This window comes from Synchiropus splendidus, chromosome 16 (genome assembly GCF_027744825.2).
Source record: "Synchiropus splendidus isolate RoL2022-P1 chromosome 16, RoL_Sspl_1.0, whole genome shotgun sequence".
NCBI lineage: Eukaryota > Metazoa > Chordata > Actinopteri > Syngnathiformes > Callionymidae > Synchiropus > Synchiropus splendidus.
The window spans coordinates 20,480,386-20,500,286 of NC_071349.1; the positions used below are offsets into that span (position 1 = coordinate 20,480,386).

Consider the following 19,901-nt stretch of genomic DNA (forward strand, 5'->3'; position numbering starts at 1 on the left):
CAGTGGCTCGGCCTCTTTTGACCCATGAACATCTGCTGTAGTGGCGCGAGGCGGTCGGTGACCTGCCCCACAGTGAGGAGGAGGACCACCTTCCTCTGGTGCGGACCTGCCCCGTCTCTTGACATCATTACACTCCGCGACAGATCAGCAGCTGGTCAGGGGTCAGCTGGAGTCGGGGAGCGCATCACCCCACACGTCCAGATTCCACGGAGCTTGGGACGCTGGGAAGAGCCAGATCCTCGCTCCGTGTTTTGGAGGAGACACCCGACACCCGAGTCAGGTGGTGTGCAGCGACTCAGCGGAGCACAAACAAGAAGGCCACAAGCAAGAGTCAAAGACAAAAGGAGCCGGAGACACTGGACCCGCAGGGATAAGATTGCAAGGCGGGCCCAGCTGCGTCTCCACTGCTGCCACAGGCTGGGCATTGGACCGCGTCGGCTCGGCCCGGCCGGCCAGTCTGAGTGACCACTGACCGACTGGCCGGAGTCAAGCACTTCATTCAGAATAAATACCTTTCATTAAGAGGAAATGCTCTGAAATGTCAGGCTCCATTTGTCGGTGCGACGCTGCGCCAGCAACAGCGTTTCATCACATGACACATCAACTGTTGACTTCTCCACGTGTCTATTACACAAGTTCAGGAGTGAGCTGTGGCTCTAACACGAACCTCGCTTGAATCCCAAGATGACAGAGGTCAGTGACTGACACATTCCCTGGAGCCAGAGTCATCTCTCACGCCTGTCGCTTTCTTATCAGACGGAGGAGAACGGAGCCACGGTCTTCGTCATGACCCGCGGCGTGAGCGCGTGTCGACAGGGCGTCAGACTCAAGCACGGGCCCAGAGCAGGCTTGTCAGCGCCGCAAGTGCCTCTCTGCTGCTGTGAACACTGAGGCCTTCTCATCCTGAAGATGCCCACGCACCAGTGAGTGGAGCAGCTCAATTATTCAGAGCCCTGTTCCACTGGACACCAGCAACTTTAGACACAGAGGTTTGGCCTGCAGCCTGCTGCCATGTGTAATTGATGAGGCGAGCAGCTGAGCGTGGCTCTCAGCAGCTGCAGCAGCTCTTCACCTCCATGGAAGCATCCAGATCTGCTGAGCAGAGCTTGGGTTTGAGCAGCTGATGGAGCTTAGCGTCTGGTGCTGGAGGAGCACACCACAAGCTCATGGCCTGATACAGACACCCTGGGGTTAAAACGCCGGCTCCTTCTCTGAGGCCTCTGTCCCTCACGTGATATCAGCAGAACAAGCCCAGCAGCCTTGAGTTTGAGGTCACCGCCTGACTTGTGTGCGCTCTGGACTTTTTACCGTGCGGAGCTGGGCTTGGCTGGTTCCACTGGCGGTGACGTCTCCGGTGGAGCCCTAGTTATAGTTACCAGGCTCGGGTTCAGGGCTCATGCACTATTCATGGCTGTCTCATATCACCTGAGCCCCACTTCACAGCGGACGTCTTCACAGCGTCAGACTGCTTCGCTCGCTCGCTCTCACAGACCCATCCACTGACCTCTCCAGAGGAAGGAGGCCTCGGCTGGACGCGAGCTTCGTCCTCACCACCTCACCACCATCACAGAGCCTGCGCTCGGACCACGCTCACGGCTTGGTTGTCTGCTGCTCCCATAACGGTCAGTCTTTTGTTCTGTCACCTGTGCTTCATCAGCTGCGCAGATAGCAGTGACTAAAGATGCTGAGGGATGTCCAGGGTGGAGATGTTACGGCGAGTGAAAGGTCTCCAGGTTAATTGTGGATCTGAGGTCAGCTGATGTGAATAATTCAAACCCCAGTGAGGACCAGACTCATGTCGCTGCTGATCACTGCTGTCGGCGGCGGTAAGAGAGTCCAGGCTCCTGAGCTGAGAGAACAGGACTTCAGCACTTCAGCCACTGGAGAACACACAGGATCAAATACGCTGACCGAACAGCAGGAGTGTGGATGTTCCCGCATGACACAGATATATACACCCGCATAAAATAACGCATGAGGGCTTCAGCTCTGTGAAGTCATACCACCGTGCAGCAAATGGAAAGTGAGCTGGACTGAAGTCAAACCAAAGTGAATGGTGAAAGCAAAATAAAAGCCGAGCGCTGACTGAGACAGAGGAGCTCCCATGACGTCACGAGTTCACTGCTGTGGTTGTTTCAGAGCACTGCCTCACCATGAAGCGCAGCAAGCACCGCGGACACAAGGAGGAGCGGCACGGAGGTATCGCTGACCGGGCGGGGTGGGGGGCGGGGTGCCTGGGTCTGGAGGTCCGACCCGCTTCTGCTCCTCCTCCCTCAGATGAGCCCGCCATCCTGGAGACGCAGAACCTGGACCGGGAGCTGTTCCTGAGCGGCCTCGGGGACCCGGACACCGTCTCCCTGGCCTCCGTCACGGCGGTCACCACCAACGTGTCCAACAAGCGGTGAGTCCCACAGGAAGTGACCTCCGACCCTGCGGCGGCGCCACTAACCTCTTGCGTCAGGTCCAAGCCAGACATCAAGATGGAGCCCAGCGCCGGTCGAGCGGTGGATTACCAGGTGGGTGACCCTCCCGTCCTCCCGCCCCACGCACGCTTCCATCTGCCTTGTTGTCGCAGATCAGCGTGACTGTGATCGAAGCCCGGCAGCTGGTGGGGCTGAACATGGACCCCATGGTGTGCGTGGAGATCGGGGAGGAGAAGAAGTACACGTCCATGAAGGAGTCCACCAACTGTCCCTACTACAACGAGGTGAGTGGCGCGTGGGCGCCGCTGGTCCGCGGCGGCCCGCTGCCTCACCCGGCCTCTCGCTCTCTCCTGCAGTACTTCGTCTTTGACTTCCACCTGCCTCCAGACGTCATGTTTGACAAGATTCTCAAGCTGTCGGTCAGTGCTGCCATAGACCATATCCCAGAGGAAGACAGGGCTTAACCTGCATCCTGCTCTCAGGTCATCCACTCCAAAAACCTGCTGCGCAGCGGGACCCTGGTCGGCACCTTCAAACTGGACGTGGGCACCATTTACTCCCAGCCAGGTCAGCCCCCCCTCCCACAGGCTCTCACCCCTGCCGTGCCTAGCGCTCGCTCTTGCCCCTGCAGAGCACCAGTTCTACCACAAGTGGGCCTTGCTGTCGGACCCGGATGACATCACCGCGGGGGGCAAAGGCTACATCAAGTGTGACATTTCCGTGGTGGCCAAAGGAGACACGGTCAAGAGTCCTCACAAGTCCAACGAGGCGGACGAGGACGACATCGAGGGGTAGCCCCGCCTCCTGGCCGCCGCTGAGCCCCGGCTCTGCTGACCTGGCTCGCTCTCTCTCTCTGTGGTCAGGAACCTCCTGGTGCCCGAGGGCGTCCCGGCAGAGCGCCAGTGGGCGCGCTACTACCTGAAGGTCTACAGGGCCGAGGGCCTCCCCCGCATGAACACCAGCCTCATGGCCAACGTCAAGAAGGCCTTCATCGGGGAAAACAAGGACCTGGTGGATCCCTACGTTCAGGTCTTGTTTGCCGGGCAAAAGGTGAGCGGTCACCTGAGCCGCGGGTGACCCCCAGACTGCTGACCGTCATGTGGTCACAGGGGAAAACCTCCGTCCAGAAGAGCTGCTACGAGCCCATCTGGAACGAGCAGATTGTCTTCACCGAAATGTTCCCGCCGCTCTGCAAGCGCATGAAGATCCAGATCCGCGACTCGGACAAAGTCAACGACGTCGCCATCGGAACTCACTTCCTGGATCTGCGAATGATCTCCAACGACGGCGACAAAGGTGAGCGCTTGTCTGGAGCGCGGCGTCTCCGTGGGCGCCATCTGACACGGCGTGTGTCGGCAGGCTTCCTGCCCACGCTGGGCCCCGCCTGGGTCAACATGTACGGCTCCACTCGCACCTACACGCTGATGGACGAGTACCAGGAGCTCAACGAGGGTCTGGGCGAGGGCGTGTCCTTCAGGGCGCGTCTGCTCATCAGCCTGGGCGTGGAGCTCCTGGACCCCTCCTCCCCGGACATCAGCAGCTCCACTGAGGTCCAGGTGGAGGGGGTCCCCAACATCTCCGAGGTGGGCACCGCCTGATCGAGCCGCCATTATGCCTCTGTTTTTCTTCTCCATTATTCATGTGCGCCGCTGCATTATTAACCTGCTTAACCTGTGTCCCTGGCTTCTGCTTTGTTCACGCACAATGGCAGAGTGACACAGCGGGGCCTGCGGGCCGTCACCCAGCGTTTGGTTTTCAGTTTCTCAGAGTCCAGCGGAGCTTCAGATATACACGGGAACAAACAACAGTGGGCTAGCATCCAGGCTAACGTTAGCATCCTCATACCTCGGACACATCTGTCGCTGCAACATAGGCTCCGCCCATTTCTCCTCCGCTGGTTCACCAAACCAAGTGAGATGATCAGTGCTGATGCAAGAGCTTACATCACGGTGGAGGGAGCTTCACAGTGGAGGGAGCTTCACAGTGGAGGGAGCTTCATAGTGGAGGGAGCTTCACAGTGGAGGGAGCTTCACAGTGGAGGGAGCTTCACAGTGGAGGGAGCTTCATAGTGGAGCTTCACAGTGGAGGGAGCTTCATAGTGGAGGGAGCTTCACAGTGGAGGGAGCTTCACAGTGGAGGGAGCTTCATAGTGGAGCTTCACAGTGGAGGGAGCTTCACAGTGGAGGGAGCTTCACAGTGGAGGGAGCTTCACAGTGGAGGGAGCTTCACAGTGGAGGGAGCTTCACAGTGGAGGGAGCTTCATAGTGGAGCTTCACAGTGGAGGGAGCTTCACAGTGGAGGGAGCTTCACAGTGGAGGGAGCTTCACAGTGGAGGGAGCTTCACAGTGGAGGGAGCTTCACGGTGGAGGGAGCTTCACAGTGGAGGGAGCTTCATAGAGGAGGGAGCTTCACAGTGGAGGGAGCTTCATAGTGGAGCTTCACAGTGGAGGGAGCTTCACAGTGGAGGGAGCTTCACAGTGGAGGGAGCTTCATAGAGGAGGGAGCTTCACAGTGGAGGGAGCTTCATAGTGGAGCTTCACAGTGGAGGGAGCTTCACAGTGGAGGGAGCTTCACAGTGGAGGGAGCTTCACAGTGGAGGGAGCTTCACACTGGAGGGAGCTTCACAGTGGAGGGAGCTTCACAGTGGAGGGAGCTTCACAGTGGAGGGAGCTTCACAGTGGAGGGAGCTTCATAGAGGAGGGAGCTTCACAGTGGAGGGAGCTTCATAGTGGAGCTTCACAGTGGAGGGAGCTTCACAGTGGAGGGAGCTTCACAGTGGAGGGAGCTTCATAGTGGAGCTTCACAGTGGAGGGAGCTTCACAGTGGAGGGAGCTTCACAGTGGAGGGAGCTTCATAGTGGAGCTTCACAGTGGAGGGAGCTTCACAGTGGAGGGAGCTTCACAGTGGAGGGAGCTTCACAGTGGAGGGAGCTTCACAGTGGAGGGAGCTTCATAGTGGAGCTTCACGGTGGAGGGAGCTTCATAGTGGAGCTTCACGGTGGAGGGAGCTTCACAGTGGAGGGAGCTCACAACCAAGTGCTGGTGTTAGGATACAGAGCTCAGACAAGGTGATGGTTGTGTTCACAGACCGCGACTGGAAAGGTTGAAGAGTTCTTCCTCTTCGGCTCCTTCCTGGAGGCCACCATGATTGACCGGAAGATCGGGGACAAGCCCATCAACTTTGAAGTCACCATTGGTAACTGGTGCTCTTCCTGTCGAGCAGCTGAATCTCCACTGACAGTTGTGCTCACCTGCAGGTTACTACGGCAACGAAAACGACGGGGTCGTGACCCCCAAATCTGGGAAGAAGGGAGGGAACGGAGACGAGGAGGAAACTGAGCTGATCCACAACTCCAGCGATGAGGAGATGGACGACGACGGAGATCTGACCTCGGTGGCCACCACCCCTCCCATGAAGCCCGTCGTCACCGACCGGTCAGAGCCTGTCATGTGACGCGTCTGAGCCGCTGCAGGGGGGAGGCTCTCACCCATCAGCCTGTTGTCTCCTCTCCAGGAATTACTTCCACCTGCCCTACTTCGAGCGGAAGCCCTGCGTCTACATCAAGAGCTGGTGGCAGGACCAGAGGCGCAGGCTGTACAACGCCAACATCATCGACAACTTGGCCGACAAACTGGTGGGCGCCGTCCTGAGCTCATGAAGAGAAGCACTGCCCCCTAGTGGCAGCCCCCGCCGTTAACAGCCCGTACTTGACAGGAGGACGGACTGAACGACGTGCAGGAGATCATCAAGACGGAGAAGCCGTATCCGGAGCGAAGGCTGCGGGGAGTTCTGGAGGAGCTGAGCCAGGGCTGCGGGTGGGTTCCCCGGACAACAGTGCAGAGCCGAGCCCGTCTTGACCCCTGGATGCTTCTTCCAGCAACTTTCTGGTGCTGGCCAACAAGGACCAGAACCAGTCGGGCCGGACCAAGCTGGACAGGGAGCGGCTGAAGCTGTGCATGGCCGAAGTGGTGAGTGGAGCCTCCTCCAGCTCTTCTCACGGAGGAAGCTGCTGTTTGAAGACGCGCCCGTCTGCCTGGCAGGAGAGCGTTGGGCAGCAAGCCAAGGTCATGAGGTCGCAGGTGAAGAAGAGCACGGTGAGGGACAAGATCAAACTGGCCCACAACTTCCTGCAGAAGCTGCGCTTCATGGCCGACGAGGTGAGCTCAGCAGCGCCCCCGCCCCTCACCGAGGTCCCGGCTGACCGCAGCTCGCTCCGCAGCCCCAGCACAGCGTCCCGGACGTCTTCATCTGGATGATCAGCAACGGCAAGCGCGTGGCCTACGCTCGGGTCCCGTCCAAGGACATCCTCTTCTCCAGCATCCACCAGGAGAGAGGGAAGGACTGCGGCAAAGTCCAGACCATCTTCCTGCGGGTGCGTGAGGCGGCGGCGCCCGGCCCCGAGCCTCGCTCACCGGCGCCGCCTTCTGTTGCAGATCCCGGGGAGGAAGGGCTTCGGCCCCGCCGGCTGGACGGTCCAGTCCAAGATAGAGATCTACCTCTGGCTGGGGCTCAACAAGCAGCGCAAAGACTTCCTGTCGGGTCTGCCCAACGGCTTCGAGGAGAACCGGCTGTCCAAGGGGCCCGGGCTGCCCTTCTCCCCGCCCATCAGCCTCACCTACATGAGTAAGCCGCGAGAGCCCGGCGCCACAGGCGCAGCCATGTGATTACCGGTGCCTCCGTCCGTCCGTCCGCAGTGAAACAGATCTTCCAGCTGAGGGTGCACATGTATCAGGCTCGCAGCCTCTTCGCCGCTGACAGCACCGGCCTATCGGATCCCTTCGCCCGAGTCTTCTTCTCCACACAGAGTCAGGTCACCGAGGTGAGCGCCCACACACTGTTGCCGGGAGCCTCCCTGTCTGCACAGCAGCTCCTCCAATATCTTGAAAGGAGCAGGTTGGACTTTTGATTGTCAGTTTTGAAAAGGATGAAACCATTCAACCCTGTGGGAGGGAGTGTCACTTGACTAAGGCTCTACAAACATTCACAAAAAACACACTCACGTCCGTAAGCTCTCTCTCTCAGCGACGTGAGAGCGGGGCCCCCTCCCTGGACCACTGACAGGTGTCTGCTCCCCTCAGGTTCTGCCCGAGACCCTGTGCCCCACCTGGGATCAGCTGCTGGTCTTTGAAAACGTGGAACTATTTGGAGAAGCCACGGAGCTGCGCGACGACCCGCCCATCATCGTGATCGAGATCTACGACCAGGACACAGTGGTGAGCGGCGTGGCCTGTGTCTTTACTGAACCATGAAGGATTTGGCTGACCGACTTCTGAACATCTGTTTCTGCCACTAACTCCTTATGTGGATGACCATTGGGATAAGTAGAGTGTGGCGTCTGCTGGGTGATGCGCTGAAGAGGCGCTGTCATGTGTCGCCGGATGAAAGGCATGCAGGAGGAATAAGACCCGGCCCGGGTTTAGCCCTGCTGCATCCCTTGACATGCTGTGCTTTTGGGGCGACCGGATGTTGCAACTCTGCTCAACCACAAACTGCAAGAGAGAAGCCTTTGATTCATTGAAAGGGAGCTGTTTTGCAGTTTACCGGTTCCTCAGGTGCTTTGCTCTTCTCCTTTGGAAGTGCGCGGAAACATGCGCCAGGCGGCGCCATGTTTGTGGGGGTCGGCCCGAAGCTCCAGCTGCACTCCAGAGCTCCCACCCGTCCGCTCTGACAGAGAACCGTCTGCCTGCAGGGAAAGGCCGAGTTCATGGGCCGCACCTTTGCCAAGCCTGTGGTCAAGATGGCGGACGAGCACTACGGCCCCCCGCGCTTCCCCCCGCAGCTGGAGTACTATCAGATCTACCGCGGGAACTGCACGGCCGGAGAGATGCTGGCGGCCTTCGAGCTGCTGCAGGTGGGAGGTTCCTTCACCTGAACAAGCCCCTCCCTCCAGCTGTTCCCTCTTTCATCTCACGCTTCCTCAGATGCTCTCTTACTGGATACTAACTGTGCACATGAGATCTGCTGCTTTATTTCCTCAACACAACAAGTCACACCGGAGCTCTGGAGGTCTCAGCCGATTCGCCCTGGTGTGGCTGCGGTGCTGCTGCTGAAGCTAAGCCGAGCCGGAGGCTGCCTCCTCACTGTGCAGCAGAACGAGCAGCCGCTGCACACGGAAGGCTCACCATCTCTGTCGCTTCTGTCAGATCGGTCCCAACGGAAAAGCCGACCTGCCACCAATCGAGGGTCCCACAGATATGGAACGCGGCCCAATTCTACCGGTTCCTCTGGGAATCAGACCAGTGCTCAGCAAGTACAGGATCGAGGTGAGCGTCGGCATGTTGGCGGCTGTCCGGCGCAGCGGCTGCTGACCGGATGAGTCTCTGCAGGTGTTGTTCTGGGGACTGAGAGACCTGAAGCGGGTCAACCTGGCCCAGGTGGACCGGCCCCGGGTGGACATCGAGTGCGCCGGGAAAGGGGTCCAGTCGGCCCTCATCCCCAACTACAAGAAAAACCCCAACTTCAGCACCTTGGTCAAGTGGTTTGAAGTGGTGGGTCCTTCAGCCCCCGGCGGCAGGTGGCAGAGCGTGAGCTAATGCTGGCTTCTGACCCAGGACCTGCCTGAGAACGAGCTGCTCCATCCGCCTCTCAACATCCGCGTGGTGGACTGCAGAGCGTTCGGCCGTTACACTCTGGTGGGCTCCAACGCCGTCACCAGCCTGCGCAAGTTCATCTACCGGCCGTCGGACAAGCAGAGCCACGGCTGCTCCACCACAGGTGCACCTGCGCTCAAGCTCCCCCTGAGAGACCTCACTGACCTGTGGTCCACCTGCAGAGGAGATCGTCGTGGTCAGCATGGAGCCAGAAGCAACCTTTAAGAAGATGGAGACTGTGGTGAAACTGGAGTCGGTAAGTCACCAGCCTCCGAGCTCTCGCCTCCGTTCCACCGTCACACTTACCCACCTGCTCTCTGGTGCAGAGCTCCGACGCTGTGGTGAAGATCGAAGTAAGGAGATACTCCGCAGTCCTCGTCTTTCGCTGGCAGTTATCATCGAGCCGGAACCATGTCTCTCACAGGACGACGACAAGGACGGGAAGGGCAAGAAGAAGAAGAGGAAGAAGGGCGAGGAGGTGGAGGAGGAGGAGCTGGACGAGAGCATGCTGGACTGGTGGTCCAAGTACTTCGCCTCCATCGACACTCTGACCGAGGTACGGAACTGGCATCAGATCTGCAGCTCATTTGGCCGCGCTACATCTCACGTTCTGCTCAACTCTTCGCGTGTCCAGTGCACTCTTCTGTTCGGTCATTTCCTTTCATGTCTCCACGTGAAGCGAATGACGGGAATACAGCTGTCACCAGAGGAGATGGTTGAAACCAAAAAACGGTATCTGGATTGAAGCAGGTTATGTGTGGGGTTGGACGCTCTCAGAAGCACTGGTCCTGCAGTAAGGCTCAGTACTTTCATCTTCTGGCTGTCAGACGTCTTGGAAGAAGAGGAAGTGCTCTCTCTGAACTGACCCACGAGGGATCGGCTCACAGTGCCTCTGTCCTGCAGGCGCTCAGGGCTCAGGAGGCGGCTCTCTCGGACTCTGAGGACAAGGAGGACGTGGACCTGGCCGACGGTGCAGGTAAGCTACAGCCCACCCAGCGAGCTGCTGTCGCCACGGCGGCATCTGATCCAGGAAGGACCATAAGAAACCTGTGGCCTTCGCTGCCGTGTCTGATGTTGAATCCCGACTGAAGCGATTCACCCGACTCCTCAGCCGATGAGGACGTTTCCCGCCACTAAGATGGTGGCCACGTCACCATCATGCCGCTGTTATTCAGCAGCCACTGCTGCTCCTCTCGTGTGTCGCGGTCAGGCCGACTCATGGTTTTTCTTCTTCGAGCCACAGGGAGGCGGCGACTGCTGTGACACAGACATGAATGCAGGTCTTGTGCTAGTTAGACTCTCAGCATGAAAGTTGTCAGTTCGACCGACTCTCCGCTGCAACGTCACGTCTCTCTCTCTTCGTTCATATTAAAGTCTCGGCCCAATTGACCTTACAGTGGAGAGGAAAGTCCTTCTGAACACAGAGTTTCAGGGCTCCACAGCGCCATCGCCTGGATCGCCAGCGCTAGCGTCGCCACTGGACTGTATCTCATGATACGACCCAGTGGTTGGCTTGACAACTTTCATGTGGTGTTCATGTCTCGAGTGCTCTCCCCCTCTGCCCCCTCCCGTCCCCCCACTGACCTGGACTCAGATGTCAAACCTGATGACTCTCCTGTAAAAGGCTCCAAGAGAGGAAAGGGGAAAAAGAAAAAGCCGGCACTGGATCCTCTGGAGAAGAAGAAGCCCAAGCTGGATGAGCTGAAGGTGTGGCGCCTCCCCGTGCTCTGCCCCGTCACCCTCCACCCAACATCTGGTCCCGTCTCATCAGGTCTATCCCAAAGAGCTGGAGAGCGACTTTGACGTCTTCGAGGACTGGCTGCACAGCTTCAACCTGTTCCGGGGGAAGGGCGGCGACGACGACGACCAAAACGTGGCCGACGAGGACAGGATCGTCGGCAAGTTCAAGGTAGGAGGCGGCCGATGCTCTGCCCCCTGCGGCCGGTGCTGACCTCCGACCTCTCCTCCGCTCAGGGATCCCTGTGCATGTACAAGGTGTCGGAGGACGCGGCCAGAGAGGTGACCTTCGACTCCAGCATGGGCATGTTCCAGAACATTCCTCACAACGATCCCATCAACGTCCTGGTCCGAGTCTACGTCATCAGGGTAGAGCGGCCTCACCTCTCAGCCAGGTCCTGCTCCACCACACAGGAGGGAGACACGCTTGCGCTGTCTTGCAGGCCACCGACCTCCACCCGGCCGACATCAACGGCAAGGCCGACCCCTACATCGCCATCAGGCTGGGCAAGACGGAGATCAAGGACAAGGAGAACTACATCTCCAAACAGCTCAACCCTCTGTTTGGCAAGTGAGTCCGCCACCTTCACGCCAGCCGCGCCACGGGCCTGACGCCGTGTTGCTCCCAGGTCATTCGACATCGAAGCCACCTTCCCAATGGACTCCACTCTGACCGTCTCCATCTATGACTGGGACCTGGTGGGGACCGACGACCTGATCGGAGAAACCAAGATCGACTTGGAGAATCGCTTCTACAGCAAACACAGAGCCACGTGCGGCATCTCCTGCAGCTACGCCATGTAAGATCCGCTGGTCTGGAACCTCCTGCTAGCATCAGCCTGCTCAGCTGCCTCGCTTTGCTTGACCACGTCACCTGTGAGCCACCTCACCCTCCTGTGCATCGTGGTCCTGTTGAGCCTCCCTGTCACGCTCCTCACTCCAAATACCAGTCACAAGCTCAGCACCATTTATACATCAGAATATTGATATATTATAAATCGCAGCACGATGCGTTACATGACGCCACCACCGTCTCACTTTTCTGCCCAATGCAAGCTGTTATTAGGATTATTACGATTACGATTATTATCAATTAACGCAGTTACTTACTCGTCAGTTTGACCAGTTGAAAACAACATTTGAAAAATAAGGGTGGAACGGCTCATTGAAATCATGCTTAAAAAACGAATTCTCAAGTATGTAATAAAAGCACAACGTTATTTACTGGAGTTGCGCTGAGGTGAATCAGCGTCCTCATTTGCAGAGACCACTAGACGGCGCGCTGCGATCCCGGCTCAGAGCGCCACCTAGTGAGCGCCGCTGCCTCGGCAGCACATGACTGCTATCGATTCAATTGACCTTGAGAATGGGAGCGATTGATTCAAACAGTTGAACTGGGATGAGACTCGGAAAGTCTGAACCAAACAGGTGTGCGAGGCAGCAATATGAGGCACACGACACATTCTAGGACAGAAGCAGAGCACGGAAATGAGTGATCATAAGTCTGAGGAGCCGAGACGGAGGAAGAGCATGAGGTTATCACCAGCGACAACAAGTCATCTGCAGAGCGCGGGCTCCGGAGCAGGTGGTGTCGGATGCCCATGTTGTGGCCTCTGCTCCGCAGCCACGGTTACAACATCTGGAGGGACCCCATGAAGCCCACGCAGATCCTGGCCAAGCTGTGCAAGGACGGCAAAGTGGACGGTCCTCACTACGGCCCGGGCGGACGGGTGAAGGTGGAGAACCGCGTCTTCATGGCGCCGACAGAGATCGAGGACGAGAACGGTGCGTGTGGCTGGGCGGGAGAGGCCTCCTCACATCCCACACCCACCTCTCGCTCCCACAGGTTTGAAGAAGCAGACGGAGGAGCACCTGGCGCTGACGGTGCTCAACCACTGGGAGGAGATCCCCCGCGTGGGCTGCAAACTGGTCCCCGAACACGTGGAGACCCGCCCCCTGCTGCACCCCGACAAGCCGGGAATCGAGCAGGTCTGAGGCTCCTCTCCGCTCTGCACCAAACATCCAGGCTGATGCCGTCCACGCTTCTGTCCTCCAGGGCAGGATCGAGATGTGGGTGGACATGTTCCCCAAGGACATGACGGCGCCGGGCCCTGCCCTGGACATCTCGCCCAGGAAACCAAAGAAGTAGGTGGCAGCGGGCTCAGGGCCAGGCGCCCTGTGCTCCAGGTGAATAAGGGCTCGAGCCTCACCCTTCCAGGTTCGAGCTGCGGGTCATCATCTGGAACACGGACGAGGTGGTCCTGGAGGATGACGACATCTTCACCGGAGAGAAGTCCAGCGACATCTTTGTGAGAGGGTGAGACGCGCTGGTGGCGGGCGCCGCGGGGCTGAGCTTGGAACCCACTGTCCCGATGGACCCCAGGTGGCTGAAGGGTCAGCAGGAGGACAAGCAGGACACGGACGTGCACTACCACTCCATCACCGGCGAGGGCAACTTCAACTGGCGCTTCATCTACCCCTTCGACTACCTGATGGCCGAGGAGAAGATCGTCATCTCCAAGAAGGAGTCCATGTTTGCCTGGGACGAGACGGAGTACAAGATCCCAGCTCGGCTCAACCTGCAGGTCTGGGACGCCGACCACTTCTCGGCCGACGACTTCCTAGGTTGGTGCCCCCCCCCCCCTTTTATTGTTGATTTATTTATATTGTTATCAATTAAAGCAGTTACTGCGGTGAATTAGACGGACTGAAAAGAACCGCTGAAAAATAAGGGTGCAAAAGCGGAACTGTTAAGTCATGAATTTGTGCCAGAATGATCCGTTTGAAGAGAGAATCCCTCACCGACATCACCTTGAACTTCAGGTGCAATTGAGCTGGACCTCAACCGCTTCCCGCGAGGGGCCAAGACCGCCAAGCAGTGCACCATCGAGATGGTGACCAACGAGGCCGAGATGCCCACGGTGTCCATCTTCAAGCAGAAGAGGATCAAAGGCTGGTGGCCCTTCGTCGCCCGGAACGAGGACGACGAGTTCGAACTGACCGTAAGTCAGGAGGCGCCAAGGCCCAGTCTCAGCTCTCTGGAGTCTGAGCCCACTCGTGACTGGCGGCTGTGCTCCACAGGGAAAGGTGGAGGCCGAGCTCCACCTGCTGACGGGGGAGGAGGCGGAGAAGAGTCCGGCGGGCGAGGGGCGGAATGAGCCGGAGCCTCTGGAGAAACCCAAGTATGAAGAAGCTCTCTTGTCTCTGAGTGGACCACCTTCTGTGTCCCGCGGCTCTGTCAGCGCTGTCCGCCGCCGGCGTTTTCACTGCTGTTCCGGCATCAAACTCGCTCTAAACCCGTCCATAAACCATCTTAAAGTCGAGTGTTTAGTGTGACATAAAGCAAACATAATACGGGCCTAAAAACCGTGAGCTATTTCGGGGGGAGCAAACGCTGCAGTCGCTTCCGGGCAGCTGTGGATTCTGTTGTTGCCGGAGCCGGTAAGTCCCCAGTCTTTCTCTCCCGATATCAGCGCCCACTTTTCTAGTGCTCCCGCTGGCCGGCGGCATGACGTGCTGACGCTGTGCTTCTCCCTGCAGCCGCCCAGACACCAGCCTGCTGTGGTTCCTCACGCCCTTCAAAGCCATCAAGCACTTGCTGTGCACGCAGTACAGGTGGCTGACCATCAAGCTGGTCAGCGCGCTGCTGCTGCTGGCGCTGCTGGGCCTCTTCCTCTATAGCATGCCCGGCTACATGGTCAAGAAGATCCTCGGGGCTTGAGGGCCCGGCCGGGGCCGCCCTCCTCGCTTAGACATGTGACTTCAGTTCTGGAATAAAGCGTTGTTGGGCGGCGTGTGGCTTTTCTTGGGCTGTGTAGTGAGACTGTGGCTGGCGGCGCCCGGCACCCGCAGTAACCGCCTCATGCGTCTCTGTACCTCACCAGCCGCCCCGACATCGCCATGCTCTGGTTCCTCATCCCTCTCAAAGCTGCGAAGCACCTGGTGTGTGACCAGTACCGCTGGCTGACCATCAAGCTGGTGACGGCGCTGCTGCTGCTGGCCGTCCTGGCGCTCTTCCTCTACAACACGCCCGGCTACCTGGTGAAGAAGATGCTGGGCGCCTGAGGCACCTGCTCCACTCTGCTGCCGTGTATCCTGCCTTTTGTTTGTCAATAAAGCCGTCTGACGCAAGCGTTTCTCAGGGTTGCCTGACTCACTTTAGCCGCGCGCTCCTGCTGCTGACAGTCACTTTGGAGGCTCTGATCCCTCGGCCTGTGCTGCTGCTGGCAGTGTGTGCGTGTCACCTGCTGCCAACAGAGTTCATTACACAAAGGACATCGGACTAAAACACGGGGACGGGGCGGGTTCCCCGCAGGCGTCAGTGTCTTGCTTTGGCTTCCTTGATGTGTAGAAGTGACTCTGAGGTGTTTCTGTCTCGCTCCAGCCGCCCAGACATCGCCCTGCTCTGGTTCCTCATCCCTTTTAAGGCCGTCAAACACCTGATGTGTGACCAGTACCGCTGGCTGACCATCAAGCTGGTGACGGCGCTGCTGCTGCTGGCCATCGTGGCCCTGTTCCTCTACAACACTCCTGGATACATGGTGAAGAAGATGCTGGGCGCCTGAGCGGCCCGCCGGCCCGCTTCTCAGCCGTAGCACTCCAGCATCATGATTACTAGCACCGCATTTCCTCTGAGGTTCATGCAACCATTTCTTCTCTAGCTTTTCAGTGGCTGTGAGGGTTACCGACCAATAGATCCCCTGTTCTGAGTGAGAATCCATCATCTTTTCCTGTATTATCCAACCCTTGACGGCGACTTTGTTGAATCATAATGTCATGTATACGAGGTGTGACCCTGGCTGAGGACGAGATCACAGCAAGCAGAGCCCCAACCCTGAGTGACAGAAGGAAGAGCTTTGAGAAACCTCCCGTAGCTTCAGCCCACATTTCTCAGTCCTAGCTTTTGACACGTTGTCCTGAGCTTGGACCCAGACCATGGAGCCTCAGTGGTGTCACCAGGACCACCCTCTGCCACTGACACCATGGAAGGACAGGAGAGTGTTTTGAAGAGCCGTCGGGTCCAGATGAAAACCCAACAGCATCCGCTGCTCGCTGGTCTCTCCCTGGAAATGTTCACTTGTTAACTCGTTCACAATAAACAGGTGTTGTCTGGAGCCTACGTTTTTTCTTCATCAGTAACGACAACACATTGCGAGTGGCAACACAACAAAGACAAGACACGCTCGTTTGTTCTGCCAGGTCCATTGCTACGTCTCACACTGTGTTTGAATAGTTATGACTTCACTTGTTACATCGGAAATAACGACAGTCCACATCATCCCACACAACACAACGGTCTCTGCACGTTCCAAGTCAAAGTATTTGACATTTCTATTCCACATGGCAAAGAACAGATGCAGAAAACCCACCAGAGCGCCGGCACGTGGGGGCGCCAGATTTGTTTTGTTTTCAGTTATTAGCTCCAGTGTGTTCCTCACAAGCTCTGCCGTCCATTATGCGCAGAGAAGTCAACAATGGAGGCTTCCGTCCCAGAACCGGTGGAAGGCAGCGTCTCTCTTTCACTGGTGCCACGTTAGAACGGTCTGGCGCGCCCGAGTCTCTCGTGTCAGCCGGGCCCTTTACAGACACCTGAGGGGTCTGACCTCTCACCCGGGACCACCTGGTCCTGGAGGGACGGCAGGCTCACAGCTCTCTCGAACAGGGGAGCGCCCCCTAGCTCGCCAGCGAGGAGGGACCGGTGACTACCAACAGCCCCTGGAAGCCAGCCGTTCAGGGGTCGGTGGCGTGTGGGAAATGCCACTGTGGTCCAGTGTTCTCCGCAGGTCATACTGGGCTGTTCACAGAGATGAGGGGGTCCAGTTCCACCTCATGTGTCTGGAGACAGAGGCGGCGATATGATGATGTTAAATCCTGACAGTAGGAAGGTGTTGAGGAGCAACCAAGGTGAGGAGATGATCCCATGGACTGGCTGCCATTCTTTCTCTCCACTCTACTGTAGAGTGTGTTGATGCTGATGCTGATCCCTCCCTCAGTCAAAGCAGCGCTGCTGTGGTGCGCCGCGCTCCTCTTCCCACACACTCACAGCCAAGAAGCCGCTCACAACTTCCAGCTGTTTCTAAAGCTGATGCGCCTCTAACTGGACCACACACCTTCACCACAGAACCATGGAGGGAGGGAGGGAGGGAGGGAGCCGCCACCAGGCCAAAGACTGTCTGCAGCGCAGAGCTAACAGAGCTAACGGCTAACCTGACCTGTCTGACTTCCAAACTGTATTGATGCTCATGGACTGTCAACGTCTGCTCTGGGCTTTAAAAGGTGGCTCTGAACAACTAAACGCACCACAAAATACATGTGAAGAGAGAAAGAACCATTGTTGTTATGAAGCAAGTTCAGGCAGAGAAGCCAAGGATTTGTCTGGAAACTACAGTCACATCATGCAAAAGAGAAGTGATCCCATCCAAACAGTGATTTCAAGTCAGTCAACACATCAATGAACCATGATATAGTTTGCCATATTGCCGCCTCTTTCTGGACACATGTGAAACCAAGACATCTTCTGCCATGTGTTTGTGCAAACAGCCTGGCAACAGAACAAGCCAGTGTCAGTAGCTGCAGTGTTTCACCCATGTCTCGCTCGTTTCAGTGAAAGCCATGATCCATTCGTGGTTGCTCAAAATGAAACCACAGAAAACGTCAAGGAAAAAAAGGCAGCAGCCTGAAGGAGGAGTCGCCCGTGCGCCAGTGGCCTCCAGCTGCAGGAGAAGACTGTGTTTATTTGGAATAAAAACCTTGCATTCAGGCGACAGCCGTGGGGTCAGTCCAGCCCGTGGTTACCGAGACAACGCTCGACACAGAGGTGATGACATCACTGCTCCTGGAGATGGCGTCGCTGCTGCGCTGGCTCTGTGAGGAGTCGAGACTCTCCGTGACTCAGCGTGAAGAAGGAGCCTGGATCCAAGCCTTTCTGCTCCAGAGCTTCCCTGAGACGTCGCGGCGGCTCCAGATAAAACTGACACACACACGCGCGCGCGGCGTCACAGACGGCAGCGGGACACACCCACCTCCCCCCTCACACGCACCTCATGAGCCAGAGCAAAGGTTCCCCAGTGCACAGCCACGGACTGTTGGGCCTGAACGTCCTGGTGGATCAACACGGCCTCCTCAGGGTCCACGTGTTGCCCCCGCATCACCTCCCTGCACACACACACAGGCGCGGGGTCAAGGGTTGAGGCCGGCCGCGCAGCCCCGCGGGAGGCGGACCCACCGCGGCTGGTACGCTCCGATGGGAATGGCCGCCAGGTGGAAGGGTCCCAGCTGGCGTCCGATCTCCCGGAAGGACGAGCAGTAGCCCGTATCACCGGCGAAGAAGAAGCGGTGCTGCGGACCCACCACAGCCCAGCTGCACCACAGCGCCTGCGGAGGCCGGAGACTGAGACCAGAGAGGGAGGCGGGCCACGGGGCTCAGACCTTGTTGGTGTCCAGCGGCGTGCGCTTGCTCCAGTGCTGTGCCGGCGTGCAGACCACACGCATGTCCTGGCGACCCGCCACGCCGCTCTGCTCCCACCAGTCCAGCTCCACCACGTCCTCGCAGCCGGCCACCGACATCCAGTCCCGGAGACCCAGAGGGACGAACCTGAGAGACAGACACACGGCCCGGTCAGCGGGGTCCCGCGGGGCCCGGCCCGGCTCGGGAGCCTACCAGCGGAGCTGGGGTCCGAAGCGAGAGTTGAGGCTCCTGACGCTGGGCAGGTCCAGGTGGTCGTAGTGCGAGTGGCTGATGAGGACCGCGTGGATCCTGGGCAGCTGAGACGGGGATCAGGACCCGGCACAGACTCCAAGGACCACGTCGCCGTACCTGCTCCACGTGGCACGGGGGCCCTCGAAAGCGCTTGGGACCCAGGAAATGGAGAGGCGAGGCCCGCTGGCTGAAGATGGGGTCGGTCAGGATGTTCAGCCCGTCCAGCTCCACCAGGACCGAGGCGTGTCCCAGCCACGTGACCCGCAGAGCAGCACCGGCTCCACACTCGGCCGGACTCCTCACAAAGAACGGCTCCACCACCGGCAGCTTGGAGTCCAGAACCTGGGGAGCGAGGGGAAGAGTTGGCTGGGGGTGATGTTCACCTACCCTCGTGTTCACAACCGTGGCCGGGTCTCACTTCAGCGTCTGAGGGGACGTCACTGTGGTCCTGGTCCAGCAGCAGGAAGCGCAGCAGGGACGAGGAGGACGGGAACCTCCAGGTGGGCCAGGGGTTCACCCAGCGACCCCGTCCATCCCGGCGGGAGCGGGTCACCTCCTTGGTCAGCGGCAGGTCCGCATCAGCGGTGCCGACACTCACCTCCGGGCTCAGGTCCGAACTGAAGCCTTGTCCGCAAGCGCCGCCTGCGGCCGCTCCTCCCGCCTCCGCGGGGTCCTGGACTCCAGCGTCACGACTCATCTCCATCTGCTGCGGCTCCGACGCGGCGGGAGGCTCCACGACGACGGCCCTGCGTCACACACACGCGCGGGAGCGCGCAAGGAAATGACTGACAGCCAGACGTACGGGAGGAAGGCTCGCGCGCCTAACGTCTGCTGCGTCGGGAGGGTCGGGAGAGGGAACCGCGAGGATGCGGCGTCGCTCACGTGGATCAGCTGAGACCGGCACGTCAGGGTTCCGGGTCACGTGACCGAGAGCGCCATCAAAGCGAAAGTACTCCAAACGTCTTAAGTGCGTCGTCAGTGTTTACGGCACGTGACTTCCGCGCACACACATATTCAGGAGCCGGACTGTCATCAGACCTGACACGGAGCGGAATCATGACCATGTTTAAACAAAGGTTGGGCGTGTGGAACGGACGCCGGAAACGGCGGGACGCCATTGTTATGGTTTGATGTTTGGATCGCTTTGTGACGACCGGACTTTTGCGATCGAAGCGACCGTGACCGTGGCGTTGTGGGATGAAGAAGAGCGGAAGTCAAAGTTGCACATGTTCCTCCTCAACACGACCGTGAAGAGTCCGGGTTACGTTCAACAGTGACGTCACTTCCGCTCCTGTTTCACGACGCCATAAGCGAAGCCTTGCTCACCGTGTGCAGTTCCGGCAGAAGAGTTTGGACCCGATGGACGCAGCAAGGTGCTTTTTCAACGCCTTCAAACGTCGGAACATTCCGGTCCAGACCGAAAGCCACCGGGGGGGGCGGAGCTGCAGCGCG

General features: G+C 58.5%; 2 protein-coding genes across 3 annotated transcripts; one reads left to right on the forward strand and one right to left on the reverse strand.

Annotated features, from left to right (window-relative positions):
• Positions 1–975: 975 nt before the first annotated feature.
• Positions 976–14,564, forward strand: LOC128747032 (otoferlin-like). Its single transcript, XM_053844550.1, has 41 exons — positions 976–2,199; positions 2,278–2,401; positions 2,462–2,516; positions 2,576–2,707; positions 2,780–2,842; positions 2,906–2,990; positions 3,055–3,214; positions 3,287–3,452; positions 3,533–3,719; positions 3,783–4,006; positions 5,510–5,618; positions 5,680–5,857; positions 5,937–6,057; positions 6,138–6,238; positions 6,301–6,391; positions 6,464–6,580; positions 6,643–6,795; positions 6,857–7,046; positions 7,118–7,242; positions 7,502–7,636; positions 8,113–8,274; positions 8,567–8,686; positions 8,750–8,911; positions 8,975–9,137; positions 9,196–9,269; positions 9,340–9,366; positions 9,438–9,569; positions 9,917–9,989; positions 10,608–10,720; positions 10,785–10,922; positions 10,988–11,119; positions 11,194–11,321; positions 11,380–11,550; positions 12,375–12,535; positions 12,597–12,739; positions 12,807–12,895; positions 12,969–13,067; positions 13,134–13,375; positions 13,574–13,752; positions 13,832–13,932; positions 14,291–14,564. The coding sequence occupies exons 1-41, from the start codon at positions 2,154–2,156 to the stop codon at positions 14,469–14,471; spliced, it is 5,352 nt and encodes a 1,783-aa protein (XP_053700525.1). The 5' UTR covers positions 976–2,153; the 3' UTR covers positions 14,472–14,564.
• On the reverse strand, positions 13,444–19,876 carry napepld (N-acyl phosphatidylethanolamine phospholipase D). 2 transcript variants are annotated; one of them, XM_053844528.1, is made up of 8 exons: positions 19,776–19,876; positions 18,868–19,195; positions 18,567–18,791; positions 18,411–18,514; positions 18,179–18,344; positions 17,976–18,124; positions 17,791–17,905; positions 13,444–17,614 (listed from the first exon to the last, which is right to left on the reverse strand). In XM_053844528.1, the coding sequence occupies exons 1-8, from the start codon at positions 19,853–19,855 to the stop codon at positions 17,507–17,509; spliced, it is 1,275 nt and encodes a 424-aa protein (XP_053700503.1). In that variant the 5' UTR covers positions 19,856–19,876; the 3' UTR covers positions 13,444–17,506. The 2 variants fall into 2 exon arrangements, with proteins under 2 accessions (XP_053700503.1, XP_053700502.1); XM_053844527.1 differs by having other exon boundaries at positions 13,444–17,720.
• Between the last annotated feature and the right edge of the window lie 25 nt (positions 19,877–19,901).